The 27,248-nt window shown below is 38.3% G+C and overlaps 1 protein-coding gene across 2 annotated transcripts in view; it reads left to right on the plus strand.

The window, feature by feature from the left end:
- LOC101175079 (cadherin-4) overlaps positions 1–27,248 on the plus strand; it is a 336,814-nt gene that overhangs the window by 272,845 nt on the left and 36,721 nt on the right. For both annotated transcript variants that reach the window (XM_023957138.2, XM_078950415.1), the window contains 4 exons: positions 12,391–12,546; positions 16,769–16,913; positions 20,078–20,250; positions 23,434–23,571. In XM_023957138.2, coding sequence (XP_023812906.2) covers positions 12,391–12,546; positions 16,769–16,913; positions 20,078–20,250; positions 23,434–23,571 — 612 coding nt within the window. The remainder of the gene's footprint in view (positions 1–12,390; positions 12,547–16,768; positions 16,914–20,077; positions 20,251–23,433; positions 23,572–27,248) is intronic.

Genomic DNA, 27,248 nt, shown 5'->3' on the forward strand with positions numbered 1-27,248 from the left:
TACTCTCCTTTTGAAGCAAACTCACTTTTTCTGTTCTGAGAGCCATGTGTGCTTGAAGTAACTAGTCTTTGTTGTAGGCACTGAGCTCAGCATGGTTTTGCTGTGACTTTGCTGTCTGTGAGGAACAGAATATTTTTTTCACGTATACATGTTTGACCATTTTTTCCCTCTTTCAGTGTTTTACTAGACTTTTTTATAAACATTAATTTTTAAAATTGTATTATTTCATTATTATTATTATATAAGCAGTAGTAGTAATTATAGTAGCAATATTTATGTATTTATTTTGATTATTATTTTTTCTTCCTTTTTAAAATGTATTTTAATTATTAAATGTATTTACTTATTAGCTGTATTGTCAGGAAGGGCATCCGGCGTAGTACATTGCCAAGTTTACCATGCGACTCGTTCGCTGTGGCAACCCCTGATGGGAAAAGCCGAAAGAGACACACACTTATTAGCTGTATTGGCGTCAAATCACCAGCCCCGGTTCTGCAGAGACGTGTGGCGTGGATTGTTCCATCTCTTTCCGCATCATTTGTTTGTTCACATTGAAAGCAATTTGCGCATCACATTTGCGTCCTCCACCTTTGTTTTAACCCTCATCAAAGTCGCCACTGGACGTTTGTCCAAAAGTGTGTTTAGAAACCCGACGCTCCCGCAGGGTGTGGGAGGAGCTACACTCAAAGGTTTTTCTCTGCGTCCTTATAACAGGAAGATGCAGAGAAATCCGGTGTGTTTATTTATTACACTGAGTATTACACTGTGTGAAACCTGAGCCTTTTCTGATGAACACAGGGCTGACATTCTGGTGATAATAAATGTTTTTGGATCAGTGAAAATAATAATTTCCACACCTTACCATCTCTCACAGCACACTAGTATGGCGCAGCGCAATGGTTAAAAACACTGCAATAGATTACCTTTGGGATGTGGTGGAAGAGCAGGTTGGCATCATGGATGTGAAGCCAACAAATCTGCAACAACTGTGTGATGCTATTATGTTAATATGGACCAAACTCTCTGAAGAATGTTCCCACTATCTTGTGGAATCCACGACACCAAGGATTAGGACTAGCTAGCTGTCCCTTATAAAGTGGCCAGAGCATATACCGGTATATACATTTAGACAGTTTTCTGTTTGCCTATTAGCCGATTCATTTGGAAAGTCTAGTGTATTCCATTCCATTTCCATCTGTAATAAAACAGGTAAAGTAAAAAATACCTAAACGATATTGGAGGTATGGGACATCCTACATTAGGCAAATGCCATAATGGCAATAAATATGTATAAAGCAGTTTATCTTTACATTAAGTCTAAAATGATAGTCTTCTAGGCATAAGTGCTGTAATTTCAGAATGACATCGTAGAGGGAGTACAAACCCTGTTCTTAAAAAATAATAAACACTGGCTGTTCACTGCTTATTGCAACATTTTCGCTTTATCCCATCCAGAGGAAGATTCAACAACCAAAGCAGCTTTGTGATAATCTATGTGAAACCGCTTCACCAGTTGGTCAGCTACAAAAAATTCGATCTGTATTTTGCTACTTTGTACTCATAGGAAGAGGGTATTTCTAAATGAAACCAAAACAAGAGAACAAACAGAAAGCCACCTAAGGCTTTCTGAATCCGGCTGGACGCCCCACACCAATAATGTATTCAGGTTTATTCAGCAGATCCCAAAAGAAAACAGTCTGAACCTGCTTAAAACTACACAGCTCTCAAATATACAGGGTTCTATGAATAGCAGTGTTCAAATAATGCATTGACCGAAGTCAAAAAGGGTTAACTGTGTCCTGAAAGGGATCTGGATTAGAAAATCACTGATGGATAGGATAGGAAACTAAACCGTTTTTTTAATGCAACCCAGCTTTGAAAATAACAGATTATTCCTAAATAGCTTTAAACTTAGTTTAAAACCCTTCAATTTTATTTAGATGAAAATCTACCAGTTTTATTAAACTAGACTGATAAACAATGTGTCATGAAATTATAGTTTAAATCCTTATCTCTAAAAACATAATGGTAATTTTTAAGTTCAGCTTAATGTTTAAGTTCAGCTTGACAAGTTCATGTTTGGATGTCTTTTTATAGAAAACAAACTCATTCTTGTCATAATTGTTATGATATTTGGGCAAACAACAATTTTTGGTAAATGCATAAATTAAGAATATTTTTAAACCTTCTCACTTGTCCCACATGTGTACAGCAGCTTGATTGGGTCAAATTAGGGATAGTCACAAAGAGGGAAGTGCTCAGTGTTTAAGAAACCAAAGTTGCCCCTGTAAAGGTCACCACATTCAAGAATTGACAGAAAATTCTAATATTCTGGAATGAAGGTGTTTTTTAAACCCTCTGATGAAATCCACACAAAAAAAAGTTTTTTTTTTTTTTTTTTTGTAATTTATCTATTTAATTATTTTTTATTAGATATAGACAGTATCAATTATTATACATTGGGTGATTTGGTAATTTTTTGCTCACAACAATGTTAGTTTAAGATGCAAAAACATTGACATGAGCGTTCAGGAAAACCTTGGTTTTACCCACTGTCTCACATTTGATCCACAAGTTTTAACATAGATGACTTATTCTCATCACCGTTTTTTGTAAACTTTCTAAACTTTTTCCCGGCAAAAGTCTTTTAGAGATTTCATGGACTCGGCCATTTTGAAAATTGGCAGGAAAAGCCCTTCTACTGCCCCTAGTGGAATTACAATACACTACAGGACAGAAAACCTGGAGCAAGTCATAGATAATAGGTTTTTAATTAAAGTTTTAATCTTGTTAATGAGATGAAATGCGTATATAAAAATATGACATGAATGCTCACATAAGGTTAAGTCAAAACCATTTGCCCATAATTGTTGTAGAACATTGATCAAACTTTATTTATTTAAAGCGCTTCTCATACTTGTTCAGCTCGAAGCGCTTTACGATTAGAAAATAGAATCAGACAATAAATAAAATCAATAATAGGAGAGAAACCCATTAATACACACAAGCAATGACCCCGCAAGTCTGTAATATAAAACGAAACACATAAATAAAACCCTTAAGGTCTGGCTCTCTCATTTACCCAATGGCCATCATGGTTTAGCTTAAAATGCAATTTCAAGAACATCTCTTTTAACAAAGAATTTTTTCATGTGTGACAGAGGAGACACACCATATAATCCAAACCATTAAAATAATGCTTTAAAATATGGTCTTCAACCCCCCAGGAGAACCTATTGCGCCTCTTAAAATCTTCAAATGTTGCCCAGGTTTTAAAGGACCCCTATACCAGCAGACGTTTTAGCAGGAACTACTAGTATTGGAAGTGCTGCGCATTTGCATGTTGTGCACAGGAGTCACCATTCTGTAACTCCCATCAGCATGACTTCCTGCTCATTTAAACCAAAGTCACATGCACCAGATTGGGGGAGGCTCAATCTGGAAGGGGGCTTTGGGTTTTTGGGTTGTCCGGACGTTTGGGGGGTTGTAGACAGTAACAACCACATCTCAGGCACTGCAGGTGTGTCTTGAGGTTCCCTTGAGTCTTGTGCGGCCCCCTCAAGGGACGTCGTGAAAATGGAACGTAGCATTTTTGTTTGGTAAGTGTATCGTGAATTATTCGTCAAGATCATTTAAGTTGGACACACTTATGACGTACGTGTGATCCTAATCCACACTAGTCGTCATGGTGTTTGTAGAATGCCCACACAAACTACAATCTGATTGTCTAATTTTCTAAATTGAAAAAGTCAGATACCACACAAAGAGTATGTACTTATAACTTGAGCAGCACTAACAGGGGCTTTTTCGCAGTGTGCATAAAAATGATGTACTACGTCCCTGCATCTCACCCGTTGGAAAATAAGCGTACACAAACATTTTAGCTCTACACACTCACCGAGCGGTTGTCAACCTTGGTATTACCTACGGGCCACCTACGTTCTCTGTACAGGTTTGCCTATTTTTTGTCCACAAACAACCCAAATTCAGTTGTGACTTAGGTCTTACTATCAGAAAATATAGCATTTGCAGTGTTTGCTGTCTTTCTTTGAAAAGCTGCAGGAAGAACTTTGTGTCAAAACTTTAAGCCCTCCCCAAACCTGTCATTCAGTGAATATCACTGAAATAACCATGTGGTGCATTGCATGCACAATGCATGTCCTAACACCTAAAGCTAAACTCACACTGCTCTAGGGCTTTAAATCTCTGACACAAAATACAATGTTGTACAGGTTGGGCCTGGGTTTCAAACTTTAGATGTAGTACGTTATCACAGTTCCTGAATGCTTTTTTTTATTTTTGTTTTGCTTTAAAATGCAGAGGTGTAGATAAATATTTAAACATAGTATTTGCCATTCCTCAGTGTTATGAATTTTGCATTTGGTAGTTGTTTTTCTTGACTTTAGAAACCCTCAAACCGCAACATACCGTTTCCAAACAACAGTGTTTGTTAAAACAAAAAAAAAAAAACAACCGCGTTGCCAAGTTTTCGCATGTACAGAATGTGTATGTCCCCAGTGTCTGTGAGAGTCCAAAAGACTATCAAGTAACAAAAAACATGAATGAGTAATTCAGCATGGGGAAATGCTGAGAGCAGAGCTCAACAAATGTGGATGTTTTAACAAGTTGGATGCTGCGCTGAAAGGAGGCGATCCATATGTTAAACATCAGCAGGGCTTGATCCAGGCGACCTTTTCTGTGCTAGGGAGACCTGGATGGACGGCAGACGGCACAAACACACAACCGCAAACCAAACGTTAGCACAGAAAGGCGAGAGGAAACAAACATGGGAAGATAGAAACAATGTATAAGTGAGTCAAGAAGACCAAGAACAGTAGAAAAGAAAGTGGAAAAGAACACCTTTTTTCATCACTGCCAACAATTTCAGATATTTTATTTAATGTACTTTGCATCGATTTCCTTCTAAATCTTTTTTGCATTGATTTTACAATATTTACAACACGTCATACCTTTAATCTGTCGACCCATTCGATTTCACATAAATAACAGGCTTTTTTACATATGAAACTCTTCAGCTGGTTATACATTCAATGTGAATCAGCTGATATTGACATGAAGAAAAGCAGCTTTTCACAGCAGCAAAGAAGAATCTGCGATATTCTGATCAGAGGTCAATCGCGTCCTACCTCTGCTACATCTCCACCTAGCTGCCCCAGTGCTGCAGAGGTAGTTAAAGTTGAAGAAACCACTGTTTTTCCAACTAGTTATCAATAAACCCTTTAGTCCTGATTGAAATGATTTAATTGATGCCAATTTTTAAAGTGAAAATGTATTTTTTGAACATAGCTGTGAAAGCGACCTTTGTTTTTTGTACAACCAAAGAAAGCTCATAAGGAGACGCCCAACAAAGCAGAAAACTGAATGAAATATTTCAAACTAGTTGATTTGAATGCATAGGTATGCGTGTGTGAAAATTATTTGTATTGTGTACATGTTGACGTGAACATTTTATTATATTTTATTGTTTTTATTTTTATTATTATATTCTGCTTATTTGTATAGCACTTTGTATGCTATGGGCTATTAATATATACATATATATATATATATACATATACATACATAGAGAGAGAGAGAGAGAGAGAGAGAGAGAGAGAGAGAGAGAGAGAGAGAGAGAGAGAGAGAGAGAGAGAGAGAGAGAGAGAGAGAGAGAGAGAGAGAGAGAGAGAGAGAGAGAGAGAGAGAGAGAGAGAGAGAGAGAGAGAGAGAGAGAGAGAGAGAGAGAGAGAGAGAGAGAGAGAGAGAGAGTCCAAACTTTTGGTCTTTACTGTATATATATTATTAAATGCATTGTTGCTTTGCTTGTGACTTGAATTGAATCATCTACTCTAGGTATTGTTAAAAGCTGTGCTTAAACGATTGCAATAGTTTGAGAATATAAATTAATTTCCCTTCTAGGCCTAATTTCAATTTTGCACTACTAAATTTTCTTAAATTGTCAACCATTTTTCATGTTTATTGGGTGTCATAGTTTTTGTGATGCAATTATCATTTTTATGACAACTTTTCATCTTTGCCTGTGGAGTAGAAGATTGCACAAAGTTGGAATTAATTATGTTTTTTTTCCCCCAGATATGTGTTTTTCATGAGTCCAATTTGTATCCAAAATAATTGTTTGTAAATTACCTTTGTCTAAAAACCTAAATTAATATTCAAGATGATTAGTTTTTATAAGAAACCATCTGAATTATTCTGGAAAACAAATTTATCTGGAATGATGGCAGCCAGAACGTTTTCTAAAGGAGGGAGAGGCCTGAGGTGAAATCTGACATTTTTACCTGAGTACTTGTTCATTTGTGCAATAAGTTTAGCCACCCTTGGGTTTTAGCTAATCCTACGTATAAAAGCAGTTATGACACTACACCCTGATGCAAGTATTGAATGGCCTTAATGTTTGTTCATAGCCTACTTATACAACCCTGCTGATAATTTGTCTCTTTCAATTACAGACAGACAGTTTAAAAGGCCTTAAGGACAATGATAGTATAAAGAATTGGATACTTTTATTTATACTCTTGAGTAACAATAATTTCAAATTGAGAGCAACGATCTATTCATCCTTCTCTCTTTATCTTGTATGTTTTCCCCAAAGACCCTGTGGCATAATAATTTCTCATTTTAGTTCATTTTGCCAAGGAAGAGAGTGCTGTGCTTGTTGATGGGATCTGCTGAAGACCCAGACAGCTGTCATTAATGAAGAGAACCGCTTTGATCCAAAGACAAATGGGTCATTTAGACGGTGTCTGCTTTCTGCTTTCACAGTCGGCCTTTTTAAGTGGAACTTTTCATAACCACTCTTTAACCTGGAGATACATAGAATGTACCTACACACCGGCCTCATGTGGCTGATGGTGATGGTCACACAGCGGATAATAAACAGGGAAGGGATGTATTCAATTGGTAGAAGCTTTGTGTGAAATGTCGGAGAGGTGCAAAAACCACAAATCTTGTTCCAGGCTTTTTCTGTCACAGCTCTGTTCCGATATAAAAGACCTGGCATCATATAATTCTGGCTGGGTACAAACGACAATTGTTGCAACGGTTGGCTTTTCCGTGCTTTGAAAAGGAAGCTACATATACGTCACTATCAAATCCGAGTCCCTGACTGGTCATAGTTCAGCGTTGTCACGTTTTAGCACCCAAGAAGTTCAACCGGAACATCCAGCGCGATCAATGAATGGCTGTTCTGTAGGTAGAGGTCGTGAACGGACTTAAGAACTGTAGCAATGTGTGAAAGCAAGCATTCATGATGCAGAATCCCGAAATTCGGGTTGAGGCACATTTACATGTCATTAAAAGTCGCAGCTTGAACGCAAGTCGGCATGGCTGGTGTAAGGGTACATATATGCGTAACCAGCAAGGGCGGAGCTACAGGGTGGAAAGGGGGTAGCTCCCCTACCAGGAAAAAGCTATACCCCCCACTTGCCCCCCAGTTTTGAGTCAACATTACTATCATTATTGACAAAAGGTTAACAAATCATCAATCTATTCACTATTAATCAATCTTTTACCACCCCTCCAAAGTCTTCTGCCCTCCTCCTGACCCTTCATATAGAAAATTGTAGCTCTGCCACTAAACTATTAACACCACAAGTGAAAAACAAAAAACAGGACATATTAAAAAAAACTTTTAAAAATGCCAATTTAATGATTACTTTTGCATTCAAAATTGAAAAGTAACTATCTTGGGTTAAAAACACCTTTTCCCAACACATTCCTCTTCTGTAGGGAAAAATAACAAAATGACAAGCGGGGGTGGGGTAGGGATTGGGGGTTGCGGGACATGCTATTGAAATTACTTCCTGCCTATCACAATATTCTGTGATTAAAGTAAGACAGTGATAACATGCAGCCAGAACTCGCTGATCCATTTTCTCGACATCCATTACTGGATTCCTTAATGCAAATACACATGAGATTTATTACATTCATTATTAATCATGAACCGGACAACATGGCAGCAGCACTTTCTCATTACTTTGGTTTCCGTGGACTGTTTGAGCACGCATAATAAAAGAATTGAAGGTAACACAATCTGCTATTATGAAACTCTCTTTAGGTAATTTGTTTTCTTAGAAAAAAAAAAAGAAGTGAGCACTGAATGTGTGTTTGCGGGGCTCAATTGTGCACCCGCACACTCAAGCGACTATTCACAAACAGATTATGTATTGTAGAGCCCCTATTGAACACAATTGTAAGTTTAGTAATTGTTACAGAAGGAGCTAATGACATTGCGGAGAGCTATCTTTCCTCCAACTATTCAGTGTAAACTTGCTTTTCAGGGGTTATGAGATGAAGGTATTTTAATTACAGTACACGGCCCCCGTCTGTGAATAGAGGAGGGATCATTGACATGAGCGACGAGGACAGAAAAAGTACGACAAGAGGAAACAATGCTGAATGTATAAAACCGTTTGTTCAATTCAATTAAACTTTATTTATATAGTCCATACAACAACATTCATCTCAATAGGTTTCATACTGGTAATTGTATAATGAACATGAAATCATAATAAAGTCATGGAATTAGATAGGTCATGGCTAAACTAAACTTAACAGACAAGGATAAACTGGGCATCCCTGCCCTTAGAACCCCCTTACCGGTAAAGAAAAACTCCTAAAAAAACGAATTCCAGAAAAAAAAGAAGAAACCTCTGGGATGTCAACATGAAGGAAGGATCCTTTCCAGGACGGACAGGTGACGTACCAGAACTCTTAGAGAAGAATTATCTTATCTAACTCTACAACTACATGTTTAAATAGTCCAGCATAAAGGCTTAATCCAGATGGAGTTGGGGGACGGCTGGGGGTGCGAGACGAGCCAAAGGCAGGATTCACAACCAAGAGTAGGGGCAGGAGAATAGATGAGCCAGAGGCGAGGTCCATGGCCAGGTACAGGAGCACGACAAGCCAACTGGAATCTGGAAATCACTTCCGCTCCCCTGGTGAGGAGTGGGAAAGAGGGACAACACATGAATCGCACTGAACCAGACAGAGACATGAAGAACTAAATTACAAATAAATTATCAAGAATAGAGGAGAGGAGGAGGAGAAGTAGATGAGAATAGAGGACAGAACCTCAGTGCTCCATACTTTCCCTAGCTTCAAAATTCTAGCAGCCTACTAGTAACTAACTGTTTTTGTTATTAAATGTAATTTAAATATGTTAATAGTAAGTTAAATATCGTCTGATTACTAGCTAGCCTGGTAATAAGCCTGTCCAAAGAGGAATGTTTTAAGCAAATGAAAAAATATTTTACAAGCTTCTGATATGTGACCCTGAAATGATAAATCCCAGTCAAATAAAACTCCTAAATTTCTAGAAGTTTTTAAGAAAAAGTTAAAATTTTATGGCGACCGGCCAGTTATTTGCTGCCCAGGCACATCTGAAGGTCGCCCGGTTGCAGTCTAGAGACAGGTGGATAGCAGGAAGGTAGCATTGACTGATGGGAGGGTCTCCAAGGTCCCCAAAATTGTCTGACAATCAACCAGTGTCATACTGCCACTCCCCTGCCCCTGTGCTGCCACTGTCTGATTGTTACAAATTGTACCGTAGCAGCGCAGGCACTCGACAAGAGCTGTTGACATGGGCTGGGGGCCTGGCAGTGACCAAACGTCAATCTGACAAATTCTGGCCTCCGTGGGTCCTGCATATAAATTGATTCGACTCCTGCTGTGTTTGGAGCACTTGGACGTTCATTTTCTTGGACACTGGGGCTTTGCCCTTGCTAGATTTCTTGGAAAGCATCTTTGTCTAAAGAATGGCCCACTTTTATTTCCCCTTTGGCGGCTAGCATCAGGTGGCACTTGATATGGGCGGCCGCCGTCCGGTGACATTTACACATCATCTAATTAGAGCTGCCGCCAGCTGAATCGCTGGCTGGAAACCGCCCTGTGGCCGTCATCGCCTTCTGACTGCCTCAGTCTACAGTCATGACCAACGGTTTACAAAACATCAGGCAGCGGCATTAAATCTTGCCGATGCCTCCGCATCGCACGGTAGCAGTTATGCTTTTATGCTACAGCCACAAATACGACATCTGCTTGTGGGTTTGTCTTTCCTGGTGAGAGTTGCTTTAAAAGTAATAGCAGTAAATGCCGGCAGCTCATTAATTATAATAGCTGTCAGTGGTTTTTCACTGAAATGTGTGTAAAGCAGTCTGACATTGTCCTCCCCCAATTCCCCAAAGAAACCTATTCCTACATACACAACCGGAATTAGTGGACACTGCGACAGCTCTTCTGGCAGTCTCGGCAGCAGGGTGTGTATAAGTGATTATTTTTATTTGATTTGAACGACCCATCCATTGTACTCGTGTAGCAGGTATTTAATGATCATGTTAAAGCTTGAGGGGGTGATCCGCAGCGTTAGGCAAGCGTTTACGGTAATGATGACGGGCTTTTATACTCCAACAGTTGGAGTCGTCCGGATGACACCTGTCTAATACTGTATGTCCTTTTCCCGTCCTTGTTAGCAGCTCCAACCATCTCCACAGCAGGGCACGGTTCCTGTTGTGTCAAAAAGTGAGGCTAAATTGGTTACTCGAGTGCTGAAAGATAGAGACAACTTTGGACAGTTTTACCCATCTACTGCACGCCATTTTTTGATTAAAACGAAAAAGGGTGTACATTTCTCAGTGGGAGTGGGAGCGTATGAGCACTGTTGTTGTGTTTGCCTGGAAACTGAAGTGTATGATTGGGTCATTTTGATAGACCAGCTGATTTCACAGGTTGTCATGTCGTTAATGGACAAAAATGAGAAGCTTGAGGATTTGAACTCTCTTTACACGCTAAATTGACCCACTCTTTCAAATGAGTCCCAATTACGCAGCACTTTGGTCCAAATCAGAGGGCATCAATTTTTGCACCTATTAGTTCCTTATCTGTCAAGGAAAGCAGAACCAAAATGCAGGCAATTTTTCAGAAGAACACTCTGCTTCTCATGTCCCATACTTATTAAATTATGTTCCTCCTGTGGCTTCTTCTTGATTTTAGACTTCATTTATTCCAGCTATTTGGCTTTTACTCTAATTAAAACATTTTTTACATTTTTTATTGAAGTTTTCCAGCTTATTTTCCTTTTTCAGAGCAGTTTTTGCAGTCTCCAAGTCATGTCCTTAAGCCATATATCCATAGTTTTACCTGACTGCCAGAAGGAGCAATAAAAATATGTTGAACTCATATTTTCACAGAATGCAGTGCTCCCTGCAGCAGCAATCCATGAATGCATTTAGGATGCAAATACCAAACAAGTGTTTGTGTGTGCTCATAAGTTCTGGTGGCTAGCATTTATGCTGTAAAATTTTGTTCTCACCTTTAGACTTACCAGCTTTGTGTTGCAGAAAAGTTAAAACATTGATTTTTTTAACTTTAAAACATCAGTCCAATTCTGGACTGATGTGGACTAAGTTAAATGTCATCTTCACACTGTCCGGCAATGAATAGACTTTAAAGTTCTGTTGCTAGTTTAAATAGCTTTGACTCAGTTCCTATAGTAAAAACCAAACATGGAAAAGCTACATTCAGCTTCAGTGCTCCAAATATCTGGAAGAGATTTCCAGAAAGTCCAATGCCCAATGCACACCAGGCATTCACACTGGACTGTTGCTGGACTAGCACATGTACTCACGGTTGACAGAGGCTTGGTGGAAAATGTTAAAGCGATGCAAGTCTCAAAAATCTCAGTCCAGGCTTTTTCTTTCACATGAAAGACTTGCTGTCATTGAACTCTGGTTGGCCACAAACCAAAATGATTTATTTCTCCTCCATGATCACTCTTCAAATGGTTGGCCCTTCTGTGAATTGAAAATTATAATACCCACAAGTCACTACCAAATCTGAGTCCCTGATTGGCCAAAGTTCAACTGTTTTAACTTTCAACACGCGTTCAGTGGGCGTGCGTTTTGCATGTAGAACCTGAAAACGGACTTAAAAACTTGTGTACCAACAAGTGAACGCAAAAGTTTTAAACATGGAAGTCTGAAACGTGCATTTAGCACGTTTACATAGATCTTTCTTTGGAAGTGGCTGCTTGAACACACCAAGGTCAATGTCAAAGTAGCTTTAGATCAGGTGAAACACTCAATCCAGGTTAAAGATTAAGCTGTTCTCACCTGTTCATCTATATTTCAATGTGTTTTTTTTTTTCAAAAGTTCACATCGGCATTACTTCAAGATGACTTTCTAATCAGTTCTTTTTAGCTTTCCTTACATTTTTATTTTAATGATCACTCCTCTGATATTTCCTTTGAATTTTTTTTTTTACCATTTTCTGTAAAGCACTTGGAATTGTCTTTATATGCAAATTGTGCCGTCTGCTTTTAATTGAATAATTTATTCATTCATGTTATCTCTCTGTGTGTGATGCAGATCCGCTCAGACCAGGACCAAGACATTTCAATCCGGTACAGCATCACCGGCGTGGGAGCGGATCAGCCACCCAACGAAGTGTTCAGTATTGATCCTGAGCTTGGGAAGATGTTTGTCACAAAACCTCTGGATCGTGAACATCGATCCTCTTATCACGTAAGTCATGTGATATAAGGGGGGTGCCGTGGATGATGAAATGTCCAATTAAGATTTTACATTCACTTGATAGACATCAATAAGTTAAATGTCATCTGGGAAAACAATGACAAAGCCAAAAATTGGGGTAATTAATAATTTATTGTGCCTGGTGTCATATTACCACATTTGTTTTCTAGTGAGAACATAGCAGTGGTTTTATTATAATGAAAAACTTGCAATGTAGAGAGGAATCATTTATTTTTAAAGTGAGCAGAAAAAACGCACAAAACTTGCAGGGTGACACCCCAAAAAGCTATAACATTCAAATCAGTTGCTATCAACTTTTGGTTGAAAGATCTTTGGTGTTAAGCTACAAATGTCAGCTGCAGATGTCACTTTGACACATTAAACCCACTCTACTTAAACCTGCATAATAGGGTTCAAGTAAAATGCATTGGTCTACATTGCTGCGACAACACTCCCCAGGAATGACACAGTAGCCACAACAAACAACCCAGTTTGTTCCCTCGCTCTGCAGAAACATCACAACGGTAAACCGAGGGGCTTTATCCTGGAAGCCAGTGTTGGGAATCTTACTTTCACAAAGCAATTATAGTTATAGTATTGTAGTTATAGTTACCAGTTACATCGCCCAAAAAAACCTACTTTATAGGAATATTTTTTCTAGTAAGACAGAAAACAAGACAATTTTTCTAGAAACAAGGGTCTTTTTACTTTCTTAGGATTCAGTTGTTGCTGTGTTGCTGTTAGCAGTTAGGCTATTGTCAAACAGGTAGTCAGTCATCAGTGTAATGTTTGTACTTTCTTTTTATTTATTTGAAAAATTTTGCAAGTGAAATATTTTTGCCCCGAAATAACAGGTTAAAATATTGCTTCTTTGTAAGGTCAATGATAGGATTAAACTATCCATATTTGGAGACAAAAATCCACAAATAGCCACTGTTTGGTGAGCTTACCTTTGTTTATCTTAGCTTAGCTTAGATTTTTTTTCATTTACGGTAGCATATTAATTTTAGTTCCAAGGCCTTTTTGATTAAAATTAGAAAGATATTGCACTTTTTTATTGTATATCAGTTAATGGACTTAAAATTGAAAATTTCTCTCAAATAGTAGGTACCAGTTAGTTTGTTTTGCTTAGTATACTTGATTATGAGTAAAGCAAGTATACTGCAGACCATGTGGTGTAGGAAGTGTACTATTAACACTTCTTCTGACTGAATTGGAACATTTTAAACAAAATGTAAAGTCAATTTCAAGTATACTGCTTCACTTAACTAAGCATACTTGTAGTATACTTAAAAGTACTACTTTTTGTTGAGGGTATTCTTCTTTTATTGGCCGAAAGCAGAAATGTAGTGTCCAAGATCACCAATAAAGGCTTATCAAATGTCCGATTCCATAGAGCTCTGCAGCTGCTGATCATTGCATCCCAGGCTAACGCTTGTCAGCGTCTGACTGCAATCTATCATTGTTATAAAATACATCTGTCTGTTTACTTTTCTCCTTTTGCCAACTTGGTGTAGGTTTACTTAAACATATAAATGTTAAGCAAATATGACCCCTCAAAGTTTGTTTTTCTATATTCCTTAAAATGTAATAATTCTGACATCCAAAACAAACTGGGAACTCTATTTTTTTAATAGAGCTTAAGTGAATTATCCTGTAATTGTAAATATTCATTCTTAATGATTATGGTGTTCTGCTCTGAGCTCATTAAGCTTGTTTTCTGGATTCTTATGATAACACGGTTGCCAAGCAACTGTCAAAAACCGGACAGACAAAATGCTGGCAGGCCGAATCAGAATTATTTTTTTATCATTATAGATTCTGTGTTTAAAAAAAGTAGAAATGCCGAGTAATGCAGTTTCTGGAAAGACTCGGACTTTTTGCACATACTAAGGCGAGAAAGAATTGGACTTGTTGTGCCTGAAAAAAGGATGTAAACCCACATCAAAAGTGAGTCATGATACTGCCATTAATGTTTGGGAATTTATGGCACTTCTGAGCCAAAACACCTCTTTGGCAGGGGGCGATAAGCTTATCATTTCCTTGATTTAGACCATTTCTGTTTGGCCTTCATTTATCCTGGAATTGACTTTATTTTATTGTGCTGCCAAGGGAATACTATTGATCTAACGAGGTCTACTTTCTCCTTTATCAGTAGACTCCGCTGCCTTTATATCTCCTGCATTAGAATTCTGGCAAATTGCTGTTTGTAAAGAGTCTAAATTCACTGAAAGGTCAGCTTGGCTGAGTCTGTAATTGGGGGAAAAGTGCAGGAAGGCAAAAGAGACTATGTTGTACAGGTAAACAAACAGAGAAAGATGTTGCTGTTCAATTTATCTTTCATAATAGGCGCTGTAAGAGCATATAGATGCAGTTAAATTGTATTGTATGAAAAATGTACGTTCCCGATCTGGAAAACCTTGGGGAACACATTGTGCATCATTATCCAGGAAACCACGACATGGAAGTTTGACTTTCAGGTCTTTGTTTTGTTTACGCCATATTTCATGCAAGGGCAGAGGAAAGGTAGACATCAGCTCTTTTTTTATTCCAAAACAATGAGCACTCACGGAAAACCAGCCATGCAACAAGGTGCATTCTTAAAACCTTGAAGCTTTGTAGTCTACTGTTATCTTTACCAGGATGCTGACTCTTACCAATGAGGAGGTTTGCCCGTGACTGTCTGTTTTCTTCTCCTGTTTTTGAAGATAATAACTTTAATGTGGACTCAGAAGTGTGTTTGGCCTGTTTAAACATAGCACTAATATATGTCCCCTGCTGTTATTGAATTATGGTTGGATTTAGATACGAAGGGAGGGGGGCTTTTAGCATCCTGCACTGCACAGTGCAATGCATTGATAGCAAATGGGTCAGTAGATTAAACAATGCAGCAGAGAAAGTAAAGTCAAAGTTAGCTCAGTGGGACATGGAGTCACCGTTTTGGAAGAAAAGACAGTTGAATATGTGGAGTGATTATTTTGCACCTGTTACACCAGTTCTTTCTGGTAGGGTTTCAGCCCTTAGACTGGAAGGTCGTAAATTTTACTTCGACGGCAGAGTCATAAAAAAGATTCTAAAACTGGGACCCTATGCCACCCGGCTTGACACTCAGCATTAAGCGGTTGAATAAGGGGGTTAAACCAACACATTTCACACATCTAGGTGCATGACAGCTAACCTAATAACGACAAATTTGGAACGTTTTTCTTGTTCCTATTCTGCTGAATTGGTTATTTAGCTTTTTTTTAGATCACAAGTGAGTTTTAGGGCCACAAAAAAAAAAACTTATATTACGAGATTTAAAGTCGTAAATGTACAACTTTTTCGTCATAAATTTACGAGGCTTAAAGTCGTAAATTTACAAGACTAAAGGCGACGTGAGCATACAGTGCAGCAAGTGAATGCCTCGCAGCAGCAGAGCAGACCAACTAAACTCAGTTGAACAGGTAAGAATAAAAAAAAGCCAAATATTTTACGAGAATACACGTAAAGAATATGAGTAAATAAGGTTAATAGCCTGACTATGTAGCCACGAGGGGGGCTAAAATCTGCGTCTCCCTGTGCCGGCCTCGTGTTTTTTAATCTAAGAATTGAAAAGATGTTTTCTTTGGCTGCTTGAGAGATAAAACTACTGTTTCATGGGAAAATTCTAGAATCTACCTGGGTTTTGTGCCTTTTTTTGTATGGAACGGAAAATTTCCCTTTTGTTGTGTGTGTTTAATTTATGATGTTTTTCACATTGGTTTGGCATAAAACCACCACGAGGTTTCCTCAGCCAAACTCAGCCATATTAAGGAACGCTGACAGTGATATTTAGGTTAGATGCAATCTTTAAGTAGCAAACCTTGCATTATAACTCACACATAGAAGACTTTTGACACATAATACATATTTAAGCTTTGTTGCTGTGGCTGTTAACTGCCATTTAATGGAAATACACTATTGTAAAATAGTTCCAGACAACTCTGCGCTGGTATAAAATATAAAAGCAAATCTTTTTTTTTGAATTGCAATATGATCTGATCTGATATGAAAAAGAAAAGCCAGTGCTGGAAATAAAATACTACTACAAAGTGGTTTAGATCTATATCCTGATTAATTACAAAAAATGACCAACAAAAGAGATCAGCAGGGGACAAAATGTGGAGAAAGTGGATCTGGAATATTCCAGATACAATGTTGAAACTTTAAACAACTGCTTTCTGTCTTTCAGCTGCGAGCTCATGCAGTCGACATGAACGGGAACCAGGTTGAGAACCCCATCGATCTCTACATCTTCGTCATTGACATGAATGACAACAGACCAGAGTTTAAAAACCAGGTGTACAATGGCTCTGTGGATGAAGGTTCTAGGCCAGGTAATTAAGTTTTACCAATCGGCAACATGTACATGTAGAAAAAACAACTAAAGATAAATTGGATAAAAGCATTTTTGTTAAATTGCAAGATGAATTGCAATTCATCTTAAAATCTAATGCAATCTGGGATATACTTTTGTTTTTTTTTTAATGTTCAAACAGTGTCCTTATTACATGTTCAGATGTTCAGTTACCATATAAACTGCACTAAAATTACAATCCAGAGCACTTTATATATAAATTAATTCTGTAACAAATAAGGTTGGTATTGTCAATACGCCAATGTTGCAGTGTCAGACATTTTTTACATGTTACTAGCGAGGTTGTAAAGTTGCACAGGTATGTTGGCGTAGCCACAGTTTGTCTGTTTTTTATATGTTGCAAAGAAGGCTGGGAGTCACAGGCATTTTGAGTAGGCTAACTTGGGTAACGCTTCAAACATGGCTAAAGTGTAGCGTGTCACAAACAAGTTCTAGAGTTAGTGTGAACGCAGTTAATAAAGTCTGGCTGACTCACCTTAATACATCGTATATGACTGAAGTTCAAAAGCAGAGCATTCATTGCACCTTAAATGCTGTTGTGAGCAATCGTGTGGAAAATACAGTACCTGAGAGAAATAAGTGAGGCCTGTTACATAGATTTGATGTGATTTGATTTGATTTGAAACATTAGTTGATAGTTAACACCATTAGTTGTTGACACTAATACAAAAACCACATAATAAATTTATTGGACAAATAAAGAAATGCACTTAATAATAAACAAAACAAATTAATTAAAATGTAAAAATAAGATATCATTCTCTAAACAGTGTAATTATTGTAGAGATTTCTGTAGTAAAGCATACAATACATACTTTGATCACATTACATTAAGTAAATGATTATTAACTAAAGTAAATTAGAGTAAGTAAATGTAAACCTAAAGTAAGGAAATCCAGATTATTAGAAATTCTGCTGTAGGTTATTCTTCCAGATTTATTCATTGTTTTATATAGATAGATATTTGGTCACAGGAACGGGCACAGTGGAAAGAGGATGCTGGTAAAGACCTTTGAAATGTAATTAGCCATGCTTTAAAGTGCCACTAGCTTACTCTCTATCTTCGCATGAGGCCTTATGGAAATGTTGACCAGATGAGCCATTTTCCTAAAATCAACAGTTGATCTGAAGATAGTTCCAGGTGCTAGTTTTATGTGCTGTCTCTCTTTTGTGTGTTCGTTTCTCCACTTCATGTCTTTCTTTCCTCCTCTCTCACTCAGCGGTGCCCCACACACCACAGTGGCATGCGCGACATTCAGCTGAACAATAATCAGAAAAAAAGAGACTTTTAGAATTTAGAGCTCCAGTGGTTTCAATGGAAGGCCAATTACAGACTTGAATTAGTTTGCAAATTAAAGCGTCATTATGGAAACGTAATCCTGTCAGGCACATCTTAGAACCCCCGTACAAAGGGTTCACATTAAACCCCCTAAGAGTTCAGCTTAATGAAATTACCCCAGTGATGTGTGGCACATCGTGATTCTTCATCACATTCTCGGGATCCCTCCATCTTGGGGACATGCAAAAAAAAAAAAATGCTGGGTGGAGAAGTGATAGTCAGTCCACTTGGAATCAAACCAAACAGAGTCTGTCCTCTCTTGCTGTCTTTTCTACTCCCTTCCTCTGTTCATAACAGCTTTTTTTCCTTGCCTCGCTGAGAGGGCTTTAGAGTGCTCCCTCTGGCCAAGTCATTGACAAATGTTGCTTTGAAATGTAATGAAGTTTGAAATGGGAGCTGCGGTTACAATTATCTTCGGACATGGGCTGTCAGTGTCATGATATCACTATCTCTGGCAATTAGAATCAGCTAAGAGAGAGGGTGAAAGAGATGGAAAGATTGGATGACAGGCAGCGATCTGGCTGACTTTTATGTGCTTGTGTGTTGGCTGGAAACCATAAAATGGATCTGTTCATGGAAGGACAGTAGCTTTTTCTTTACAACATACAGTGTGGTTGGAAAAAAAAGTATTTGGCACTCACCTTTCAACACGTTTTCCCCCTTAAAGAGATGAGAGAGGACTGTAGGGTTCCTCAGGGGTACACCTTAACTGTGAAAAACAAGATGTAAAATCAGAATCCAAGAAATCACATAGTACGATATTTAAATAATTTATTTGCATAATGGTGGAGAAAAGACAAGTATGAAGCCCCTACAAACAAACCTCACCAACCAACCTGTTGCTTCTTCTTTTTAAACTCTATAACTTCATAGCCTTTGCCAACAACAGATCATAGCACCCAATCATTAAACTACCGTAACTCTTCGACTGTTCAAATCAAATCTAATCAAATTATCTTTATACAAAGCCCTTCTCAGACATTGCACAGCTTTATAATAGAAACAACAACAGACAAATTAACTTTATTCCATCACATTCTAAAAGCTGGAAAAATCTGCTTTGTACTGATACATCATGGGAACATCATGCTTTGGAGGTGCTTTTCCAGAAAAGGAAAGCATGAGGGGCAATGTACAGTATATGGAACCGCTTCCATCAATGAGAGCATTGAGGTTGAAGTGTGGTTGGATCTTCCAGCAATGATCCCAAACACATTGTCTAAGCAACAAAGTAGTGACTGTGTAAAAAGGATGTGAATGTTCTGGACTGATCTAGTCAGTCTTCAGATTCAATTCTATAGACAGTCTATTCAAGTTGAAAGTCTGTTTTTTTTCCAACAACAGCTCCCAAAAATTACAGCTCTTGAGAAGATCTGGATGGAAGAATGGACCAGAATGTTTGTTATTCATACAATCTTCAGAATGATTGGCAGAATAGTGTCTAACTGAGCTACTATCATGAAACAAGTAATCAATAAATTATGTTGCTTGGGTGGAGAACCATTCTTTACAAACTGTACAGTGGACGGTTACTTTTCTGGCCTTAGTTGTCCACATTTTGGAATGAACTCCTGTCTTCGAAAACATAACATTTTGTCATCTGAGTTGTTAGTGTTGGTGACACAACTGTGACCTGTGTCTTGAGTAAAACCATAATCTGAGTTACCATAATTATGCTAGCAACAAAATTATTACAGCGTCTGTTGTTGAAACCAAACCAACCCCCTTTTTTGTTTTGCTGCTTTTGGACACAGATTGTAACAGAAACCTCTTTTCCTCATCAGGTACATATGTGATGCACTTGTCGGCATTTGACGCGGACGACAACACCACGGCTAATGGAATGGTGCGCTACCGGATCTTGTCCCAAACTCCGCACAGCCCTATTCCCAATATGTTCACCATCAACAGTGAGACTGGGGACATTGTGACGGTGGCTCCTGGACTTGATCGTGAGGTCGGTCTTTTTAATGTCTTCACAGACAGAATACCAAACTTGGTCAAAGATACCTTTTACATACAGCCACAATACTGACCTGTTTTGAAACTTCCTTGATCTTTACTGTCTCATAAAGATTCCTTGTTCTGATGGAGCGCAGTATCGTCCCTATTGTTTAGCCTGACGTGACTTTCAAATGTTTTATAACTGTTTGCCCCACTACAGACACATCCATCAATCCTGCCTCCTCTCTTTCTTCTTTTTTTTTTTTTTTACAGTAAATAGTGTTCGGTCACCTAGTTTATGAAGCTTTAAAAGTTGTCACACAATCCAAATGTGTTTATTCTCACATGGATGTGCCAGTGACAACTCTACCCACCTGTCACTGGTGACAGACCTATTAACAACACATCACACTGCACCGGAATGCTCTTGTTGTTCTGTGTCTGCACGTTTGTGTGTTTGTGTGGTAGATGTAGCGAAGAGATCCCAGCAACAGAATGCCCTTGACACCTGTCAGACAATTTGGGAAGTTCATATAATTACATCTATGCTAGATAAAGCACAAACAGTGAAGGGAAAAGGGAAACAACAGCGAAGCCGGGATGTGGGAGACAGAAAAATATGGTGATGACATGAGAGGGAGAGGAAAAGTGAACTAAATATTCCTGAGCGTTTGTTCTTCTCAGTGCACAGAAATTCAAACCAAGCACCCATAAATGTTGACTGAAACTCCTGCTAGCACTTTTTGCACTTCTTTTTTTTTGTTGCCCTTTTTTATTCTTTATACTCAGCTGCTAGGTCATCAATTCTTAATTATGCCAGTCCTGGTCTGCAAGAACCAGTTTGTTGTCAGAATTCCTCTTATTTACTGCATTCTTGAGGGAAAGTTTGACACCCGTCGCATGCTCAAAAAGTTTTGAAACCAATAATGGGACCTATACGGGTTGGTGGCCATTTGGTGGAAAAGTAGAACATTTGACAATTCTTTCCCACAATATAACAAAGAACATTTTTGTTCGAGCAATCTTTACATAATTTCCGAAAGATGCTACAAAGTCAGCTCTTCAACAACCATCAAAGTTTTGTTGACATTGGCAAAAAAAACAAAAAAAAAAACGTTTAGGACAACCACAAATTGAAACTCTTCCTACGGATTTATATAGCTTCTTAACCTTTCGAGCATGATTGAGAAGCTACTTTGGGAAAAAAATGTGGGTTTTTACTTTTTCAAAACTTTAACGGCGATCATGTGGCAAACTTGCTAAAAAGGGCGTTCCTTTATTGCTTGCACATTTTGTACTGAAATGTTTTGAAAATGTAATGCATGAGTCCCTACCTCTAAATGAAACAATAAACTTTACGATAGGACTATAATAGGAATGTGGGTTTATGCCCTCTACCATGCACAAATGTATCTGTGGATGACCTTGGAAATTATTGGGAGGAAGCCAGCCTTAAGAAGCCTCCAATCCTTTCATCTTAACTAGGGGATTTTATCATTTTTGGGGAAAAAGCGGAAAACATGTAAAAAGGAGCATTGGAAATTTAATATGGTCACTAAGAAGTGATCACATCTCTGACATGTTAGCGCCATATGAACTATTTTGGACCGGCCTCCTGCAGGTGCCCAAAGTGAGGACTAAACAAGGGTAATCAGCGTTTTAATCTTATGCAGCTAAAAGCTGGAACAGTATTCCTGAGGTTGTTAGACAGACCTCTACTGTGTTATGGTTCAAATCTAGACTCAAAACATTCCTATTTAGCCGTGTATATAACTGAAGGGTTCTTATCAACACCCCTTTTTATTTTATTTTATCTTTCCTTTCTTTTAAAGTACATTTTATAATGATTATGCATGTTTTTTGTCTTTGCACCATTATGTATTGTGATTTTAATGCATTTTCCTGTTTTGTGAAGTACTTTGAATTAATGTGTGTACGAATTGCACAAATTAATTGGCTTGACACTGACTTTGAATTTTTTTTTTATATTGCTCATCTTATATTAGTCATGGCACAACTGACTGGTCAACACTCTTCAGTATTTTTTTTTTTTTGTAAAAGACACTCTTGCATTTTCCACACATTGCTGCTGATTCCTTTTCTCTCTTGGTTTCTTTTGACAGGTCTTTTTTTTGTGTGTGCACCCCTTTTCTTCCTAGAGATTTCCACTGGTCTGCAATGGGCTTTTAAGAGCTTGTTGACAGGAAGAGACCTCATGCCTCCAGAGGAAAGCAGGTTGTGCTGTGTGGTGTTGTTGTAACGCTGAGAGGTTCAGAGGAGCTCTACATAATTACTCTGTCGGCTAATTAGCGAGTGTTGAGTACACGCCATACGCGGGCTGATGGGACACTCAGGCAAGCATAAGATATGGAGAAAGAGAGCTATGTATGCATGGTCATGTGTGTCGGTGGACACTGCGTTGGGGTGTTAATGAGTGTGTGTAGGCTACTGGGTTGGAGTTCAGAGTCTCATCTGGCATGAAGATGAGAGGAACTGAGGATCTGTCTAATCCTCCTGATGTAGCGTCCTGGCCTAATTGGGATATTTACTTTGCAATTAGTAGGTGAGGGAGAGAGATGGTGGGAATTATAATTGGGAATCTCAGTGACGAGACATCTTATACCAGACAGTCAGCTCCCTGGTTATGTCCTTATACTGCAGCCTATTAACTGCACTTTTGGATGGAGGAAACCGTGAGAAGAGGAGAGAAAAAGACAGAGAAAACAGATGTATTAGAAAAAGTACAAATGCCTCTTAGAACAGATATACAAGTAAAACAATCATTTCTCAGCCCCACTACTATGCTGTTTCAAAGGAACATAAAGCATTTATTATTCTGTCACGGTATATTACTCTGTGTCAGTTGGATTATTGTCCTTACATCTGTCCAATAGAAGAACTGAGGCGATGCCTTTGATGGCTCTGATGACATGCTGTACCCATGGGAAGTCTTCACAGTGCAGCCTTCGGGTGGTTCAGTGCCTGGCCAGGTTTCAGATCAGTGAAATAAAAGAGTTCAGCCATGTAATTCTGCGTGTCAAAAAAGACCATGGACAGTGACTATGGAGCAGAACACAGGCTCAGCTTTGCTTCCCCCCCAGGAGTCACAGCATGTAGCTGCTGCTGTAATCTCATGGAAGAAAAAGCTCTCCGCAGATGAATAACTTTCTTTTCTCCTTTTTTCTGCATTTCACAGAAAGTGTCCCAGTATACTATTATCGTACAAGCGACGGACATGGAGGGAAATCTGAACTTTGGACTATCCAACACAGCCACCGCCATCATCACTGTTACGGACATCAATGACAACCCTCCCATGCTGACCTCCAGGACTGTGAGTTATTACAAATAAGGGGAGCTTGGAGAGTGTGTCATTTCAAAGAAGGAGAGGGACTGGGTGTCAGAGAAGAGGGTGGAAATTATTAGAATGCTGAAAGTAAAAGACATAAGAGGGATGTATCTGAAGATGAAGAGGATGAAAAAGGGGAAGTGAAAGGCGGAATGAAAAAGGAGGTAGCTGTAAAATAAGAAAGGAAGAAAGGGAAATTGGTTTCAATTTCATTTTTTTTTAAATACCGGTTCTCCGAAAAAAGTCATTTCAGGACACCAAACTCCTAAACCAAGAGATCTGAAAGTATTCCAACTCTTTGTTGTCATTTTTTTTCTATTAAATAAAATAAAGGTTCACACCAAGAAGACCTTTAAAGAACAGAGTGGTTGGGTTTTTTTTTTCTGCACAAATTCAACTGAAGTATAACAATTCCACACTGTTGATTTTCATCTGCAAGCAAACTAGTGTCAGCAAATTGTAAATGATTTTTGTCATGATAGGGATATTTAGAATGATGATTGTATAACCAAAGGTCGTTACAGGCAGAATTAAAAGTCCAATAGGATGCACTGGTTAGACTGAATCTAATCTAAGCAGAGGCTCAATCCAACATCTGAGAACAAATACATAAGAGGGATAGTAGATTTTCTTTTTGACTCAAATTTACTTGAAGGTATCAGTCAGTGAGGCTGAAAGTTCATGTAATCTGTCATTTTTCTGTCTTAATCAAACTGAAATGTTCTTGTTGAATTAAATAAACAGCCCTCTCTGTGCTCTGATGGGAGCTCACAATGGCAGACTCTTACTAGGTGTATTAACAGCCAGGTACGATCATTTGTAATTTGTTTTTTCTCAGGACTGCAAAAATAGGTAGCCTAGAATCAGGAAAAGAACACTAATCTTAGAAGAAAATCACTAGAAAGAAGTCAAATTATCTGTCCATGCAGCAAGTCATTTTTGCATAACAAAAATCTTCTAATAAGATATCAAAGAAGCAAGGAGTTCCACACAAGCATTCAAAGAGAGAATAATAAGCTAAAAAAATTGACTGTTACGTTCACACCGCCCTCGGCAAAGTGCCTTCAAGCTCACTTGAACTCACTTTTAAATGAAAAGTCTATGGAAACGCGTAAACGCACGTTTTAATCTTCAGCATTCAAACCTCTTGGGGTCATGGGGTCTAAACTCATGGCCACTGAATGTGCATGGCAAGATAAATGTCAATGTCAAATGTTAAGTGTTTACTTTTACCAAGCAGGGAGTTGGATTTGGTACACATATGTACCCATTTAATGCACAGAATGACCAAGCATTTGAAAATTGATCATGGAGGAGAAATAAATTTTCAATTTTTTTTTCAATTTTTTTCTTTTCAAACACAAAACGAAAATCAACACAAGAGTTTAAAATAGACAGAGAAAACAAGACAGTGTGCGTGCAAAAGAGTTGGTTGAAGAGAACTCTTGTATGATCCCACCCCTTTTTACAACACCTACTGTTGTGCATATTTCTACTAATCTGGCTTACTCATACTGAAATGTTCTTGTTGAATTAAATAGGAAGGGTAATGATTGCGGTTTGTGCCCGGTCGGAATATAACACTACATCTTTCATAAATTAAAATAGAGCTGTGATAGAAGAAGCCTGGAGCAAAATTCACAAGATTTGCACCACGTCACCATTTCACACCAAGCCTCTTCCAACTGAAGGTGGCGGACATGCGCTGGCAAACAATAGATAAAGAAAAAGAAGAAGACACCCCTTCCTGTTTTTCCAGTGTGAGCACCACAGGGTAAAATGCATGTTCAAGAACGTCTTCTTAACCCTTGGTCAAAATGTCCCCATCCTTAAACTGACGTGTTATCCCTACCATGACAAAGGTGGATAAAGGTGGAGAGGATTTCATGTTATCCATGGACATCACCTTTATCCACCTTTGTCATGGTAGGGATAACACGTCAATGTAAGGGTGGGGTCATCTGGACCCCACATGATAGCACAAGGGTTATACGCATGTCAAAGTGTGTACATAGCTTTAGATAGAATTATTTTAAATAGAACGTTTCATGACCCAATAAGAATTTTTTTTTTGCTAGTTCTATGCAAATATTTTTTTTTTGAGATTGTATGGACCTAGTTGTAGACTGTTTTGATTAGAGTGACAGCGACACTCGTCAAAAGAAAAAAAAAATCCCTGCTGCCACCAGCTCGAAGACTCAGTTAAAAGGTCTCTTTATTGAGAGTCTCTCCTGCACTGTGGAACACAGGCTCCCTACAGTCCCACTACCGTAATTGCAATGGTAAATGCGCAAACCCAGAACAGTTTAAAGTCTGTCACACTAGCACTAGCATACAGCTTGGGGGGCTAAAAGTTCCCAACGATGAGTTAGCATTTCTTTAGTGTGGGTCAGCCACATACGTTTATCAAAGACAATGTTAGAAAATAACTGAAAATAGATGTTTAACACAAAAAGAAAAGAATAAAAGGAGGAAAGGTGATGACTCACCACCAGAAACACTTTGAAGTAAAAGAGAACAAAGGATGACAGAGAAGGTAAATAATGAGGGAGTACTACTTTAGAAGTGATAAAGAATGGACTTGCATTGTAGTAAATCAACAGCCTTCCCTGACTCTGCATTAAAAATTCCCCTCTGATAGCAGTGTATTGATGACAGGGAGCAAAAATTGATTGATCTCCAAACTGTATCCCACCCTGTTTTAGTGCATTTCAATCAGTGTCACAGGGAGAAGTTAATACGGTAAGGGATATTAATGATAAACTTTAGTGGAGGTATTGGAGTCATGATGAGCAGAGCACTTTCACCAACTCCCTTTCATAAATCATCCATTTTACCAGGGAGATAACATAAAAGCCATTTTGTAGAGAATGCAGGCCATTATGCAAATATTTAGTATTTGCAATAAACCCCATAGATCTTTTAACGTGTCCCAGAAATACAAAGTTTAGGGAATTTGTCTTTAATGCTGATGATTAATATTTCATTGTGCCTATCAGTGGCTGACCTATTTTTCAAATAGTAAAAGGGTGGTGCATGTTATACAGGGAAAAAGCTCTGGGCCCTTATTGCATTATGTCTATCACATAGATTGATGGGAAAAAAGAAAAAAAAAAGTTATTCTTGTATAATGTTTATTTATGAATTCACTAGTGTAATAATATATATTTTATGGTTTGTACAGTAGGTAGATCTTGGGACTTCAAATCCTGCTATTACAGAATGTTTTTTTGCCCAGATTCACTGCTGTTCTCTCTTGGCTACCTTCCTGTGCCCTCCTCACAGGGCCCCCAAGATGAAGTTTGCTGTCACTTCCCTGCTCTCTTTCTACTCTCCTTTTCCCTCCCGCAGCATTTCCCCACTGCCAAAGCAAAGACAAAGGACTGAGAATACTGGCATGAAATGTTATGTCAGCTCGGGAGACAGGCCACCAGCAATTTTGATTTCACCTCTACATACAAGTTTTACATTCAGTTATATATTATATATTTTTACTGACTTCTTTCCTTTTTTTTAAAAACTGCTTTTACGTAACTTGGATGCTTTGAAAACTTTATTTGCAACATCGTCAAATAAGTGTCCTAAATATCAGGGTAAAGTTTGTCTTAAACTACAAATGGCAAAGTCAGGCATTGTATTTAATATTATTATTATTCATATTA

The sequence above is a fragment of the Oryzias latipes genome, chromosome 7 (genome assembly GCF_053564925.1).
Source record: "Oryzias latipes strain Hd-rR chromosome 7, Olatipes_Hd-rR_3.1".
Classification (NCBI taxonomy): domain Eukaryota; kingdom Metazoa; phylum Chordata; class Actinopteri; order Beloniformes; family Adrianichthyidae; genus Oryzias; species Oryzias latipes.